Source organism: Ananas comosus, linkage group 5 (assembly GCF_001540865.1).
Source record: "Ananas comosus cultivar F153 linkage group 5, ASM154086v1, whole genome shotgun sequence".
Lineage (NCBI taxonomy): Eukaryota > Viridiplantae > Streptophyta > Magnoliopsida > Poales > Bromeliaceae > Ananas > Ananas comosus.
This window is the reverse complement of record NC_033625.1, coordinates 5,378,250-5,393,159: the sequence shown is the minus strand read 5'-3', so window position 1 is coordinate 5,393,159 and position 14,910 is coordinate 5,378,250. Positions and strand designations below refer to the sequence as shown.

Sequence of the window (14,910 nt, the reverse complement as noted above, 5' to 3'; positions counted from 1 at the left end):
CCTTATGATGTATACTACTGTATTAGCAATACTCATCAAAATTCATATCATAATGCATTTCCTCTTCTCTTATCTATTCATACCCAATAGCATCTATGTTGTTTAGATCTAACATTAAAAAAAAATTGATCAACTGTAATTTCTATGCAGATAAAATTACCAAAATCTGTAAATCTCTTCCTTGGAAGATGCATAAACTCTGCATATTCTCTCCCCTCATCAATCTTAGGAAGTTGCAAGACAAGGGGTCGTCGAGTGACAATTCCTGTGAAAGCTCATCAACTATCATAATTTAGTCTCTAAAAAAAAAACAAAAAAAAAAAAAAAAAAAAACAAAGAAGCTGAATAATAAAGGTTTTAATGAGATGTTTCAGATTTATTTTGATCCTTCAAGATTACCTGAACCTCTAGGTAGGAAATCCTTCCCAACTATGCTTTCGAGCACCGAAGATTTTCCCGAGCTCTGTGATCAAATAACATACCAAAACCAAACATTGCATTACATTTTTTTGTACCCAAATTTAAAACTTTTTGCAATAAGACTCAATTTTCCAATGTCATCAGGTGCTACGAAGATAATTTGGGTGAATAAGACCAAAATTATAAGACCTTAAATCTCAAGTAGATACTGAAAGATCTCTCGAATTAAATACTAAAAGCATTGCCATAATACAAAAAACCCTAGTTAAATGGTCAAATTAAGAACAAAGTTAATTGCCGACTTTCCATGCTCTCTTCTCAATTCTACAAAATTTAAAAAAATTTCTCATTTATATCTAAGATCCATCAAGATCAACGCCCAAATCGCACAATCGTGATGAAATCAACGGAATCTCAAGATAAAGAGGAAACAGGAGTCGGAGCGGCATCTAGGGGGCGAACGAAACGAAGCGTCGCTAACGGGAACGGGCATGATGGGAAGAAGGTCTGACCATGAACTCGGCACAACATTCACGGGAACGGGCATGATGGGAAGAAGGTCTGACCATGAACTCGGCACAACATTCCATCCAGAGAAGGAACAGGAGTCGGAGCGGCGTCTAGAGTGGCGAGCGAAGGAGCCGGAGGTAGAAGACGAAGTTAATTAGAAAATTAAATGGGAAGCGGAGTAGGGAGAAAAAATAATTTGGTTGGGTGGCCCCATCCACTAATTAATTAACAGAATATTTTAAGATGACAGGTAGGGCCCACAGAAGATTAAATTAAGCTAATATTGCCACGTAGACAAGGAGAACGGACTTTCATAGGGGTTATAGATTACTAGAGTTATAATAGTTTTAGGATGGATGACTTCTTAGGAAGTAGGGTGTCACATATATCTATGTATGTTTTTTTTTAAAAAAAGAAAGTTAGCATTCTATCCATTTCGTTTATTTTTTAAAAAATAAATTTAGCTAAAAATGTTAAGCAACTAGATTTTAAACTTAAAATTTTGAATACCAACCATTAAACCGTTTGCCATTTGTGCTAGGAACAGTTGGCATATCTATATGTGTGTTGATACACCTTAAATAGTCCCTTTGGTACATGCCATGTCAACCAGCTACTAGTATAAAGAGATACACATGCATATGTACCGTCTTTTCTTACCTAAAGTTTCTTGCATTGAATTGTTACCTCTCTAACAAAATTCTTTCTTTAATCTCTTGTTACAGGTTGGAAGCTATCTCGGATACACATATAAAATTCTTACTTGAGCTAAAGAGGAAAAAGAAAATGGTACGAGTAAATTATGTTTGGATTGTTGAAAAAGGAAAAAAAATTTGCACGAAAAAATTTTGCCGGTCATAATAATATTCTCCTTCAAGAGTTTACTGTTTATGTAATTTATAGTCAATGTGGATTAGATATGGCAATCCACCTCGTTGTTTGCGAGGCAGTTCGTGTTCGGCTCGAAATGAGCTTGTATTCGAAACGAATTGTTCATTTAATAAACGAGCCGAATACGAGCTGAATTTTTCAACTCGTTTAATAAACAAGCCGAGCAGTAGCTAGGATCTTGCTCGTGTTCGGCCAAATACATATATTTTATATATTTCCAAATACATATATTTTATATATTTTATATTTATATTTATAAATAAATAATTGTATATATAATATAGATTTTTATTATTTAATTTTTTAACTCAACCTAAATATAAAGCCCAACTCAATTATAAAAAAATTCATTTATATGTAAAGTTTTTACTATTAAATTAAAAACTAATAGATAAAATCTCATAAATTTATTTTCTATATGTATTCTTTTTAATCTTTCTAACTTGTTATTCGTGAGGCAGCTCGTGTTCAACTCGTCAAAAAATAAGCTGAACACGAGCTAAATTTTTAATATTTTAACGAACCGGCTCATGTTGAAACGAGCCGAACACGAGCCTGCCCTAGCTCGCTCTTGTATGGCTCGTTGACACGCCTAATCTGGATATAATGTTTAGTCTGTTAAAATCTAGTTAATTATGACTTGTGTACAATGATCGGAAATACCATTTAATTTATCTTAATATTTTGGATGTTTATTGAAAAAGCTGTTAGTGCATGCTAGCTCCCGCACAAGCTCGGCTGAGATAGCACCAGCTAGCACAGAAGCTGCAGCAGAAGCAAAGAGGCTTGCAAGATTTATGTTTACAACCTCCAAGATTGATGTTTGATTATCTTTCGGATATTCGGTTGACGAGTTTTGGATCAAGAAAATTTTTCATAACCAAGCAGTTGGCCGACGATCCTGTGTCGAGAAAGAAAAAGCGATTTGCTTGCACCTCAGAAAGTACAAGAAATTCAGAGTGGGCGGTGTGTGTGTGTATGTATCTGGTGTTCTTTTTTCGTTGCGTCAAATGCACGTTGGGCGATCGCAACTGATTCCTCTCATTCACGGCAACTTTGGTGCAAGAAACAGCATTCGGTTTGTGCTTTTCAGAGTGTTCTTTGCATTGGATTCATGCTATTGTATGATCTTTCTGTATTTTGTGCTAAGTTTAGGTAAACATGCATGCATGAAGTCGCTGCAACTACAGGCCATTGTAAAAATAGGTCCCTCAACTTCATTTTTCTTTTTCGACATACGCCTTCTAAACTTTATTTATTTTGTTCGAGTCATTTTAGCTTATTCAATTGTTGGGATTTCACTAAAATTAAACTCTCTGGGAACTAAATTCTACTATTTCCTGACATTGAGTACTGATTGAAGCATCTCAAATTCGACAACTTTAGTCTACATTGCTTGAATTTTTGTTTGAAAATGATTTAAGCTATCTAGATCGAGGTTCATACCTTTGACCTTAAATTGATGAATCCTATAATTCATTTTTAGAATGTTGTTGAAGTTCATTCTGCAGCTGCATGATGAACCATAAAATAATCTTTAGGGCATGTTTGGTTCGCACTATGAAAGATTACTAGGAGTAAAAAGATATCCGAGAATCTTATTCCTATTCATCGTATTACTAAGAATGTGGCATTCATGTGTTTGGTTCGCACGGTCATATTATTTAGTCATGTTAGTTAGTCATGTTATTTAAGTTTACAGAAAATATACAATTTATTTATTTATTTCTTTAATTAATTTTAGATAATGCTACCAAAAATTTCAACATCTTTTTAGAAAAAATGGAGAGAAAATATAGGTTGGAGAGAGAGAGCATAATTAAATAATAGGAAGAGAAATAGAGTTGAGATTAGAGGGAGTGAGGGAGTTGAAATTTTAGAAAAAGAGGGGGAGAGAGAGCTTAGTTTAGAGAGAGAAAAAGAGTTGAAGTTTAGAGAGAAAAAGATCAGTTTAGAGAAAGATATGAGGTTAGAGTGTAAAGGATAATAATACTAACTAGCCGGCGGGTAGGGAGAAAGAAAGAGATTAGGCATATTATGATTACCCAATTCATTAATATGAGGATACCCACTCTACCGCAAGGGAATGAGATTAGTACTTTGGGATGAATCTCATTCCTAAGTGAATCTAATATTACCAACTAGATTACTTAGTGCCTTTAGCCAAACACCGTCATATTTTTTTATTCCCATTGCATTACTAGGAATCTTAAAAAGACAGCGCGAACCAAACGCACCCTTAAAATCAAAAAATTTGGTTCACATCCAATACCCAAAATTATATTTATCACTGCAGATTGTTGATCCAGATGTCCTATTTGTCTGATCGTTGGTGCTAACAATTAATTCCAAAAACTTGAACTGATAGAAAAATATAACTAATTCACTTAAAGCATACAGATACAGTACCCACGAATTTTGATTATGACTCGGCCCAATCAGCCTCACGCTACTTTGAGCATAATTTGGTCCATGCAGCCTCAAGCCATTTTGAACATGACTCGGCCCAATATGACCTCCCGCCATAGGGCAGAATGCTGGCCTATTTAAGCCAACACTATCACCGGAAAGAAACAACTCAATAGGATAAAGAACTGTTTTGTCTTAGAAGGATAGTAGAATATAAATACACCCTAAAAGTTACCTATCTATCAAAAAAGCAAAAATCCAAAATTTGTTTTATACATCGTTCTAAACAGGGTCGGAGCTTTCTGCTGAAAAGTGTATTCAATCACATTTGGCAATGATGGGTAATATTAGGCTTCATTAATACACTTGAGCCAGAAGTTAGGAATTTGAAGCTATTAATGTATACGGATACAAATTTTGAAGTGCTTATCTCCTTCTGGTTGTATTCATTTTAGAAATGAGTGGTCAAAATCATTCATTTTAGAAATGAGTGGTCAAAATCATAAGGACTAGGCATTTTCTTTGCACAAGTTTTTTTTTTTTTAATGCAAATAAGGAAAAGCAGAGGATGTTCAAACCATAGTTAGTTAATTCGCGAATTATTTGCGAATTATTCGCGAATTTTTGAAATGCCGAATTAAACACCCGTTTTCGAATTTTTGCCAAAAATTCGGAATAATTTGCGGTTTTTTGATCAAAAATAATTATTCGCGAATAAAATGGGATTCGTGAATAATTCGGCCCAAAAAAACGGCCCTCTTGCTTGCGACTGTGAGCGGACTCGTGCGCGGCATGCGCGCGTGGCGTCAGAACAGGAAAAGAACTAGCTTGCCAAAAAAAAAAAAAGAAAAAAAAAGAAAAGAAAGGGATTTCTGAAACATCGCCGACCCTCGCCCCCGGCGCCCCCCCCCCCGGGACCCCCCCTCACGAGGCGCGACTCCCACGTCCACCCACCACCCCTCCGAAAAGGGGACGCCGGCGACCAAAACCGTTTGCCTAATTTTGCACTCTTGCGGCGCTCGGTTGCGCGCCCTCATCGACCTGCGGCGGTCTCCTTTCCTTCGGACCGCTGTCTGTGTGGACTAGAATCGGAAGCCGCGCGCCCCTCCCCCCTCCACGAGGCGACGGGACTCCACGCTCCCACCCCCACCCCTCCCGAAAAAAGGGTTTGCCCTAACTTCTCACTCCTGCGGCGGTGCGGCCCTGCCATCGACCCCTGCGGCGGTCTCCCTCTTCCCTTCCGGCCGCTCGCCGAACGCCATCGGAAGCCCTCCTCTTCAGAAATCGAAGATCGAAGATCGGGTTCTTCACTCTTCAGAAATCGAAACCCTCCTCGTCGCCTCTTCCTCTTCCGCTTCCGCTTCCTCTTCCTCTCCCCCTTCCGCTATCCAACGATAGATCAGTAATCGGGTGGTTCTTTACAAACTCGGTTAGGTACGATTTGAGTTTTTTTCATTCTTCAAAGAAAAAGTTGGAAGCTTTTAGTCATCTGATGGATTGTTTTATACACAAGTGGCTGAGTGCTTAATTGAATGTGTCCATTCTCTGTTATGCACAAAGAAGACCCAAACATAGTGCTAAATAAATAATCTTAATTAACTTTGGGACCAGGAACTCTTGTATTATACCTAATCAATTTCATGATCTTTGTCGACACTTGCAAAAGGAAAATTTTGTTGTGGTCTTTCATGGACCATTGACTCACTGGGGTTTCTACTTAATTTTTAAAGCATAACTTTGGGACCAGGTACTAATTGAGTTTTCATTCTTCAAAGCAAAAGTTGGAAGCTTTTACATTTAAATATGGACTATCTTGGCCTCTTATTTGCTTAATTATTTCTTTATTTTGAGGTATAATATACTTTACTATTTTTTTTTACTTAATTAGTTTAATTTTGTAGCTTTTTATTCTTATATTTTTAAAAAATATGAGTATTTATGCTAATAGCATAAATCTTGAGAGGAAAAAAATTTAATTTAATAGCCGAATTTTTTATCCCGAATTTTTAATTAGTGAACGTATAATATCCGTATAAATCACGTATCCGAATAATTGGCGAATCCGTTTTTTAACCGTTTTTTTCAACGAATTTAAAAATTAGAAGACGAATTTTATCCGAATTATACCCGTACCGAATTTTTGCCGAATCCGAATTAACTGACTATGGTTCAAACATATATTCATTTGCCTCCGGTGAGAACTGTAGCATAGAGAGCAAAACTGCATTTAGCTAAGAAGCCTCTCTCTTGCTGCACTCAGTTCCTTTGAGACTTTCGTCATGTCGCATCGTTCGTACGGCGATTCGTTCGGGCACGAGAGACCGCAGTCAAACACCGAAACTACGCAATCTCGCACACACTCTTCTCGATAAGCTATATCATTATCAGCTGAGTGCAGGTATTCGTTCGAGCACGAGAGACCGCAGTCAAACACCGAAACTACGCAATCTCGCACACACTCTTCTCGATAAGCTATATCATTATCAGCTGAGTGCAGGTTTCTGTCCATGATGTCCATGAGATGTTCAGGAGAAGCAGCAGCAGCACCAACATATCCACGAAGGCTCAGTCCATCTTTGAACATGTCGTCGACGGGGCTTGTTCCAGTGAACATCTCCAGCAGAAGAATTCCAAAGCTGTACACATCGCCGAGCCTAGAGGGTTTACAGCCCATTCGATACTCTGCACAACATTAGTAAATTGGAAACCGACGATACAAGATTCTCAAGTGAATTCATTTGGATTTGGATGTGGTTCCTACTGCTTCCAAGCCATAGTTGCAAAAACTAAATTTGATCTTTTAGATTATTTATATTGATTCAAAAATAGCATTAGATATGAAGAAATGAAGTTCCAGCTCTTGTGAGTTTAGTGATTATAATTAATCAGTTTTTAGTAGTAAGCATCAAGCAGTTAATTCTAAATCTAGTATGTTGGTTTTTGTAGCTAATATGTAGTATCCTTTTTATTTCCTACAATATTTTTTTATTCTCCTTTTATACTAATGTTTACACTAAATTTCTAATTTTATTTACTAAACTTCATGCTATTCACTTGTTTTTGCTTTAAAAGACAGTGAGCGGCAAAAAAAATATTAGAGATAGTACAGTTAGGAATCAAATAAAGAAATGTTATATTTTTTTCTGAAATGCTGTAAATTAGGAAAAAGTAACCATTTTATTGCTTATTTCTCACCTGGAGGAACATAACCAATAGATCCTTTGATTCCCACAGTGTTGGTAGATGAACGCTCAGATGATTCGTCAGGCGGTTGCCGCAGAAACTTTGCTAACCCGAAATTGCCCACGTGCGCCGTCATTTCATTGTCGAGAAGGACGTTGCTCGGCTTAAGATCACAGTGAACAATCGGCACGGACCCTCCGTGATGAAGACACTCTAATGCGGAGGCAACGTCCACAGCTATGTTCAACCTCTGGATTAGGCATAGGCTTCTGAATGACCTATTCTGGCATGCATTCGGATGTAGCCACTCTTCTAAGCTACCATTGGGCATGTACTCAAAAATCAAGGCCTTGAAATCGTTACCGCGGTGATCCAAACTAGAGCAGGATGTAAGAATTTTGACAAGATTTCGGTGCCGAATGCTTCTCAGGGCCTCACATTCAGACATGAAACTTCTGAAAGCCCCATGCTGTTGAAGGTTAAGCACTTTCACCGCGACGATGTCGGCATTTTCATAGTTCATGGCGGCTTTATAAACCGACCCAAAACTTCCCGTGCCGATTAGATTATCTGAGGAGAACCCATCTGTAGCCCTGTAGAGCTCATCGTAAGATACTTTCATGTGTCGGTCTTTTAAGGAAATCCTCGACAGCGTCTTTCTTCGAGAGTTTTTCATCAAGTGATGTATCCCAAGCAAGCACATGATTATAATCAAACACAAAATTGCCCCACATATAGGAATGAGTATTACCTTGAGTTTATAATCAGAGTAATGTTTTGATACAAAGGCATTTCTAGTTCTGGAATTCCACCACAGAGTTTAGGGTTTCCGATAAGTGAGACTTCGATCGCATTCTTAAAAACCCCTTTCATCGGCACTCGACCCTCAAAACTGTTGAAGGAGAGATTCAAGTAGTGTAGATCCGGGAGCTCATCAAGGAATGCTGGTATTTGGCCTGAGTAGAAGTTTTTTGAGAGATCAAGCTCCTTAAACCCTCTTAAATTGCTGATGGAGGGAGGAATGGACCCTTGAAATAAGTTATTCTCTAAATGAAGAATTTCCAAGATGGCGCATTTGCCGATGGTGTCTGGAATCTCACCAGAGAGCCTGTTATTTGAGAGATTAAGCCCCCCGATATTTATCAAGTTGCCCACTTCCAACGGTAATGAACCGTTCAGTAAATTATGCGACAAGTCAAGGAAGATTGTGAGTGATAAAAGGGTCAAAACTTCTTTAGGAATACTACCGCTTAGCCTATTATTTGATAGTTCTAACAACTCTAGCATTGACAGTTTGCTTAATGTCGGCGGAATGGCTCCTTCAAATTCGTTGCTGCCGAGATTGATTTCGCCCATTCGTGTTAGGTTGCCCAAAGTGGGAGGAATTTCACCCGAAAGCATGTTATTTGACAGACCTAAAATCTGTAATTGCCAAAGATGACTGATTTCTACCGGAATGGTGCCTCGAAGGTCGTTAACACTCATTTCAAGAACAGTAAGATTGATTAAATTCTCAATCTCACTAGGTATGATTCCTGATATTTGGTTGTCAGCGAGTGCAAAAAATTGAAGACTAGTGGAAAGATTGACTACTGATTTGGGCATCATGCCTTGAAGTAGATTGCCTCCTAGATCCAACACTTGGAGACTTGTGCAGTTGTTCAGTGCTGTAACGAAGCTCCAATCACTAGGCTTCCTGGCTTCGAGTTGATTGAGGGCCAGTATGAGCCGCAAGAGGCTCTGCAAGGCTCCAAGGCTCTGCGGTATCGTGCCATGGAATGCATTGGATGATAGCTCAAGGTCGTAAAGCTCAGAAGCATTGGACAAGGATGCCGGAATTTTTCCCCCGAGCTGATTTTCATATATGTAAAGGCCTTGAAGGTTCGGAAGAGCATTTCCGATATCGGATGGTAGAGTTCCCTCAAGTTGGTTATAAGAGAGTTCTAAGGTGTTCAGGGATGATAGATTGTAAAGGGATGACGGTACTTCCCCTGTTAAGTTGTTCATCCCGAGAAGGAGATATTCGAGAGATGAAAGTCGTCCGAGCGAGACTGGGATCGTCCCGGAGAGATGATTAAAAGTGCATCCCAGGTAAGAGAGGAATGGAAGTTCTGCAAAGTGAGGAATTTCACCATGAAGGTTGTTTCCTCCTAAGCCAAGCGCGTTCAGAGAGGAGAGGTTCGCGAGAGTGGGGGGAATGGTTCCCGTGAGACTATTCTTTTGGATGTCAAGCATCTCCAAGGACAGAAGGCCACCAAAGGATGGAGGTATGGCTCCTGACAAGCTATTGTTACCTAAAGAAAGAGCGAGTAGAGAAGAAAGATTCCCAATTGAATCTGGGATCGTCCCTTGTAACATGTTTTGAGTCAGGCGAAGCTCTCTAAGACCGGAAAGACGCGATAGAGTTGGCGGGATCTCACCGTTGAGCTTATTATCTCCCAAGATGAGTTGTTGAAGATTAGAGCAATTGCCGAGCGTAGACGGTATCGTTCCGCGAAGAGAATTCACACTCAGGTTGAGATATCGCAGCCGGTGTAGGCTTCCTAGCTCCTCCGGGATGTTCCCGCCTAGCATGTTGTCGGACAGGTCGATCCTCCGGACGAATGTGAGGTTGGCTACGGCCGGCGATACGAAACTTTCTTATGGAGGAAGGTTGATTGAATTATTTGATAATGTTTAGGGTGTCTAGTTGTCAAAATTAAAAATTCAAGGATCTATTTGCCTACGCTCTAAAGTTTAGAAAGTGTTTGAATATTTTTTTTTCTATTAGAAATGAATGCCGCAAGGTACGTATTTTGATAAACGAAATAATTTTGGATAAAAGAAAATTGTTAAATTTAGCTAGAAATATAAAATAATTAACTTTCAAATTTATGATCTTGAGTATCAATCATCACTTTACCATTTGCATTAGAAACACTCATTGAGAGGTGGATTTTTTAATAGAAAAAAATAAATGAACATTTTTCTGGGCATTTTTAAATAACTCAATATATATATATATATATATATATATATAGAGAGAGAGAGAGTGAGNAATATATGAACATTTTTCTACGCATTTTGAAATAACTCAATTATATTTATTTTTTTTGGATTGAGAGCCCCTCCATGTATTTTTTTTTTTTTTTGAAGTTTTCATACTTAGTTTAGCTAAAATTTTATCAAATTTAATAACTCTATTTCTTATTAACTGTTAATTAGTCTATTTTTGTTAAATTTAATAAAATCATCAGTTAATTTGGCAAAATCTTTTATTTTTTTGACTAAAATCACTTAATTTTAGAGTAAACCAAAAGCGGAATGATTCTTAACACAAAATAACAAAAATTTAGAAGTAATTTTAGAATTACTTGTAAATCAGGGTATCTTCATACATTCAACCCGCTTTTAGTTGTAATTTTACCACTTTACTAATACAAAAGACATCCTTTTCCTACAAATCATCGAAGGACCGTTAGATAAGAAATTGTAGAGACTATAATTCTTTGAAGTTGTAGATTTAGTATTTCTCCTAAGAAAAATCTACATATTTTCTATATCTTCTATATATAAAACTTCAGTGGAAATCCAACGCAGCGCTCTATGTTAATTTGTGCAAAACAAGTTAGGATGGGGCCCACTTCTTTTTTTTTCATTTCAATTCTTCTTTCTATCCCATTCTCTCCATTGATCCGGGAGATGGTGGGGTTAGACTCACTCTTTTTTTTTACTACCCAATTCTTGTCTTGCTTTTATCCTCTGTCAATCTCTTTCTCATCTTGTACTGTACAATTTATTTTTAACTTATGAATATTATAAAATTAAATTTTATATTTAATACATAGAATATAAGTAATATAAAAAGCTATGTGGAAAAAGTTATATAATTTAAATTTTTAAAATGAGATTTTAGAAATGTACTATATAAAATTTGTTGTTACACCCAATGTACGAAATATTTCTTCTCTAATACTCTCTCTTTTCTGTCTCAACTATAACAAATTATTGCCAGCACCCAATTTTTTGGTACATTGCATCAATTTACACTATATAATCTATATAGAAATTCTAGCTGAAATCCAACGTCGCCGCTTCTGGGTTGATTTGGACAAATGAGGTTTGGCGACTTGGAATTAGGGATGTCGACGGGTCGGGTTTTTAAAAACCCGAACCCGAACCCGAAAACTAAAGTAAAATTCGTATCCGGATCCGAACCCGGCGAGTTTTAAAAATTCATACCCACATCCGTACCCGATCAAAAGCCTGAAACCCGTACCCGGATCCGGACTCGGCGGGTTTTAAAAATCTATACCGTTAAATAAAGATCTAAGTGATAAAAAATTATTAAATATTTTACATATTATATAAATGGCCAATTTGCATAAAAAATTCACTTATTTTGGGCTTTTGCAAAATCGGGCCATCTTTTTCGTTCTTACAGATTCGATCCGCTTTTTCAGCAAACTGACTAAAATACCCTTATTATTTTTTCTCTTTCCTCTTTCTCTCTCCTCTTCGTTTCTCTCTTCTTCTTTTTTTTCTCGCCGAAAAAAGTAGCGAAGGCGGAGGCGGAGGGGAAAACGGTCCTCCTTGCCTCTCACCCTCATGTTCTCGTCCGCGCCCTTGCCCTCGCCCACGCACCACCCACCTTCCTGGCCTCCGACCCCAGCGAGGCAGCGCCGCGACTTTTTTTTTTTTTCGCTTTTTCCTTTTTTTTTCTTCTCCGGCTCTCCTCCACCGTCTCCGACGACAACGTCTCTCTCGCTCTTCCCCGTCCTTCTTGTCTCTCCCTTTCCGTCCTCCCCGTATCCGACAACGATGCATCTTCGCAGGCGCCGACGTCGACACCGTGGAGGTCGCTGCGGTGCTGCAGCCTCAGAGCCGGGGGTCCTTAGCGACGTCGTCGCCGACGCCGTGGCCGTTGGCAGAGAGGGGCGACAAAAAAATATATATAAGAAGTAAGAAAAAAAAAATAAAGATAAAAAATTATAGAAAAAGAAGGATGAAAATGAAATTGCATCGTTAACTGTAAAAAAAAAAATTATAAGTTGCGCTACTTAAGATGTAAACTGCAGTTTTAAGATAGAAATTACACTATTTAAACGAAATTTACATTCTTTAAAAAATATTTATATTGTTTCTCCTCTTATTGCACTCTTTCAGATGTAAACTATATACATTAAGATAAAAATTGCACTGTTTCTCCTCTTGTTGCACCATTTTTCTCTTGTTAAACTATTTTTTATTTTAAACTGCACATTTTTAAGAGATATTTATACTGTTTTTTTTCTTGTTACATTTTTCTTCTCTTCTTACACTATTTCTTCTCCTGTTACACTATTTTTATCTTAAACTGCACCGTTTAAGAGGAGAAACAGTGTAGCAAGAGGAGAAATAGTGCAACAAAAGAAGAAACAGTGCAACAAGAGGAGAAACAGTATAAATATCTCTTAAATGGGTGCAGTTTAAGATAAATAGGTGCAATTTCTCCTCTTGTTGCATCATTTCTCCTCTTGTTACACTGTTTTTTATCTTAAACTGCACCCCTTTAAGAGATATTTATACTGTTTCTCCTCTTGTTGCACTGTTTCTCCTCTTACAAAAGGAGAAATAGTGTAATTTTACATCTGAAAGAGTGCAATAAGAAGAGAAACAGTGTAAATATTTCTCAAAGAGTGTAATTTTCGTTTAAAGAGTATATTTTTTATCTTAAAGCCGCAGTTTACATCTTAAGTAGTGTAACTTATAAATTTTTTTTCAGTTAACGATACAATTTCATCTTTATCCTTCTTTTTATATAATTTTTTATATTTATTTTTTTTCTATTTCTTTTATAATTTTTTTTTGTCACCCTTTCTGCCAACAGCCACGGTGCCGGCGACAACACCGCTAAGGACCCCCCACTCCGAGATTGCAGTGCCGCAGTGACTTCTACGGTGTCGGCGTCGGCGTCGGCGAATATGCATCGTCGTTGGAGGCGGCNCGGGGAAGAGCGAGAGAGGCGTCGTCGTCGGAAACGGTGGAGGAGAGTCGGGGAAGAAAAGAAAAGAGAAAAATAAAAAAAAAAGTCGCGGCGCGGCCTTGGCGAGGTCGGAGGGGAGGAAGGTGGGGGGTGTGTGGGCGAGGGCAAGGGCGAGGGCGAGAGCATGGTGAGAGGCGAGGCGGACCGTTTCCGCCTCCGTCTTCGCTATTTTTTTCGGTGAGAAAAAAAAAGAACGAGAAAAACGAAGAGGAGAGAGAAAGAGGAAAGAGAAAAAGTAATAAGGGTATTTTGGTCAGTATGCTGAAAAAGCAGACCGAATCTGCAAAAACGAAAAAGGTGGTCCGATTTTGCAAAAGCCCAAAATAAGTGAATTTTTTATGCAAATTGGCCTATATAAATAAATAAAAATAAAGTATGTATATATATAATTTATTCGGGTTTGGCTTCGGGTTCGGGTCGGGGTCCGATTCGGGTCGGGTAAATACAAAATCCATACACGTATCGATATCCGTCGAATTTTTATTTTCTATACCTATAACCGAATCCATACCCGTTTAGCTCGGATAAACCCGCCCCGTTTGGATTAGGATTCGGATAATATTTCGGATATCCATACTCATTGACATCCCTACTTGGAATAGAGCCCACTTTTTTTCTTTTTTTTTTTCCATCCCAATTCTTCTCTCTTCCCCATTCTCCACGTTGATTTGAGCCGAATAAAGGGATAAGGGGGTAGGGTCCACTTTTTTTCAGTTGAAATTCAATATGGTGTTCTCTTCTCTCACGCTAATTTAGCCACAGGGAATTAGAGTAGGCTTTTCCATCCCAATTCTCCAGTTTCTCTCCCATTCTCCACGTCGGGAGTGGTGTGGGGCCTTTCTTTTGTTTTTTAACCATCTAGATTCTCCTCCTCCTCCTCCTCTCTCTCTCTCTCTCTCTCTCTCTCTCTCTCTCTCTCTGATCTTTTACTATCAACATAGTATTAATTAATCAATATTATAAAATTAAAATTTATCTTTAATATATACAATATAAATCATATAAAAAATTATGGATAAAAAATTACATAATTTAAATTTATACAATAATATTTTAGAAATATAGACAGCAAAATTTAGTTTTACACTCTGATGGTATTAAATATTTTTCATCCACCATTTTATCTTTTCATCCAGATTAAGAAAGTTAAGCATAATACAGTTAGAGTAGTTTTAGAATAGATGACTTCTTAGGAAGTGGGGCGTTACATATATCTATATGTGTTTTATTTTAAGAAAAAAAAGATAACATAATATCCGCTTCGTTTATTTTTTTAAAAAAAATAAACTTAGCTAAAAATATGAAGCAATTATATTTCAACCTTCCAATTTCGGATACCAACAACTAAGGCTTAGTTTGGTATTGAGGCCTATCTAACGCTATTAGATAAAATAGAGTTGTGGAAAAAGCATATAGGAATATATTTCTGCGTTCTCATCGCTTCTTGGAATGACCTCCTTTGACCTTTTTTTTTTTTTTTTTTTTTTTTGTTT

At 37.6% G+C, this 14,910-nt stretch overlaps 4 protein-coding genes across 4 annotated transcripts in view; all 4 read right to left on the bottom strand.

The window, feature by feature from the left end:
* Positions 1-1,068, bottom strand: part of LOC109710811 (receptor kinase-like protein Xa21) — a 30,031-nt gene extending 28,963 nt beyond the window's left edge. The window contains exons 1-2 of the mRNA XM_020233585.1: positions 400-1,068; positions 161-265 (exon numbers count right to left, since the gene is read on the bottom strand). The gene's annotated coding sequence lies outside the window, so the exon portion shown is untranslated. The remainder of the gene's footprint in view (positions 1-160; positions 266-399) is intronic.
* LOC109710582 (probable LRR receptor-like serine/threonine-protein kinase At3g47570) lies at positions 6,343-7,210 on the bottom strand. The gene has a single exon (XM_020233279.1). It carries the CDS (start codon positions 6,902-6,904, stop codon positions 6,458-6,460), a length of 447 nt encoding a protein of 148 aa, XP_020088868.1. The 5' UTR covers positions 6,905-7,210; the 3' UTR covers positions 6,343-6,457.
* LOC109710580 (probable LRR receptor-like serine/threonine-protein kinase At3g47570) lies at positions 7,249-8,152 on the bottom strand. The gene has a single exon (XM_020233276.1). It carries the CDS (start codon positions 8,114-8,116, stop codon positions 7,415-7,417), a length of 702 nt encoding a protein of 233 aa, XP_020088865.1. The 5' UTR covers positions 8,117-8,152; the 3' UTR covers positions 7,249-7,414.
* LOC109710578 (receptor kinase-like protein Xa21) lies at positions 8,147-10,130 on the bottom strand. Its single transcript, XM_020233274.1, has one exon. It carries the CDS (start codon positions 9,985-9,987, stop codon positions 8,161-8,163), a length of 1,827 nt encoding a protein of 608 aa, XP_020088863.1. The 5' UTR covers positions 9,988-10,130; the 3' UTR covers positions 8,147-8,160.

Bases quoted from the DNA above. Each gene is read 5' to 3' on its own strand.
- LOC109710582 (XM_020233279.1), bottom strand. From the start codon at position 6,904: ATGGGCTGTAAACCCTCTAGGCTCGGCGATGTGTACAGCTTTGGAATT.
- LOC109710580 (XM_020233276.1), bottom strand. From the start codon at position 8,116: ATGTGCTTGCTTGGGATACATCACTTGATGAAAAACTCTCGAAGAAAG.
- LOC109710578 (XM_020233274.1), bottom strand. From the start codon at position 9,987: ATGCTAGGCGGGAACATCCCGGAGGAGCTAGGAAGCCTACACCGGCTG.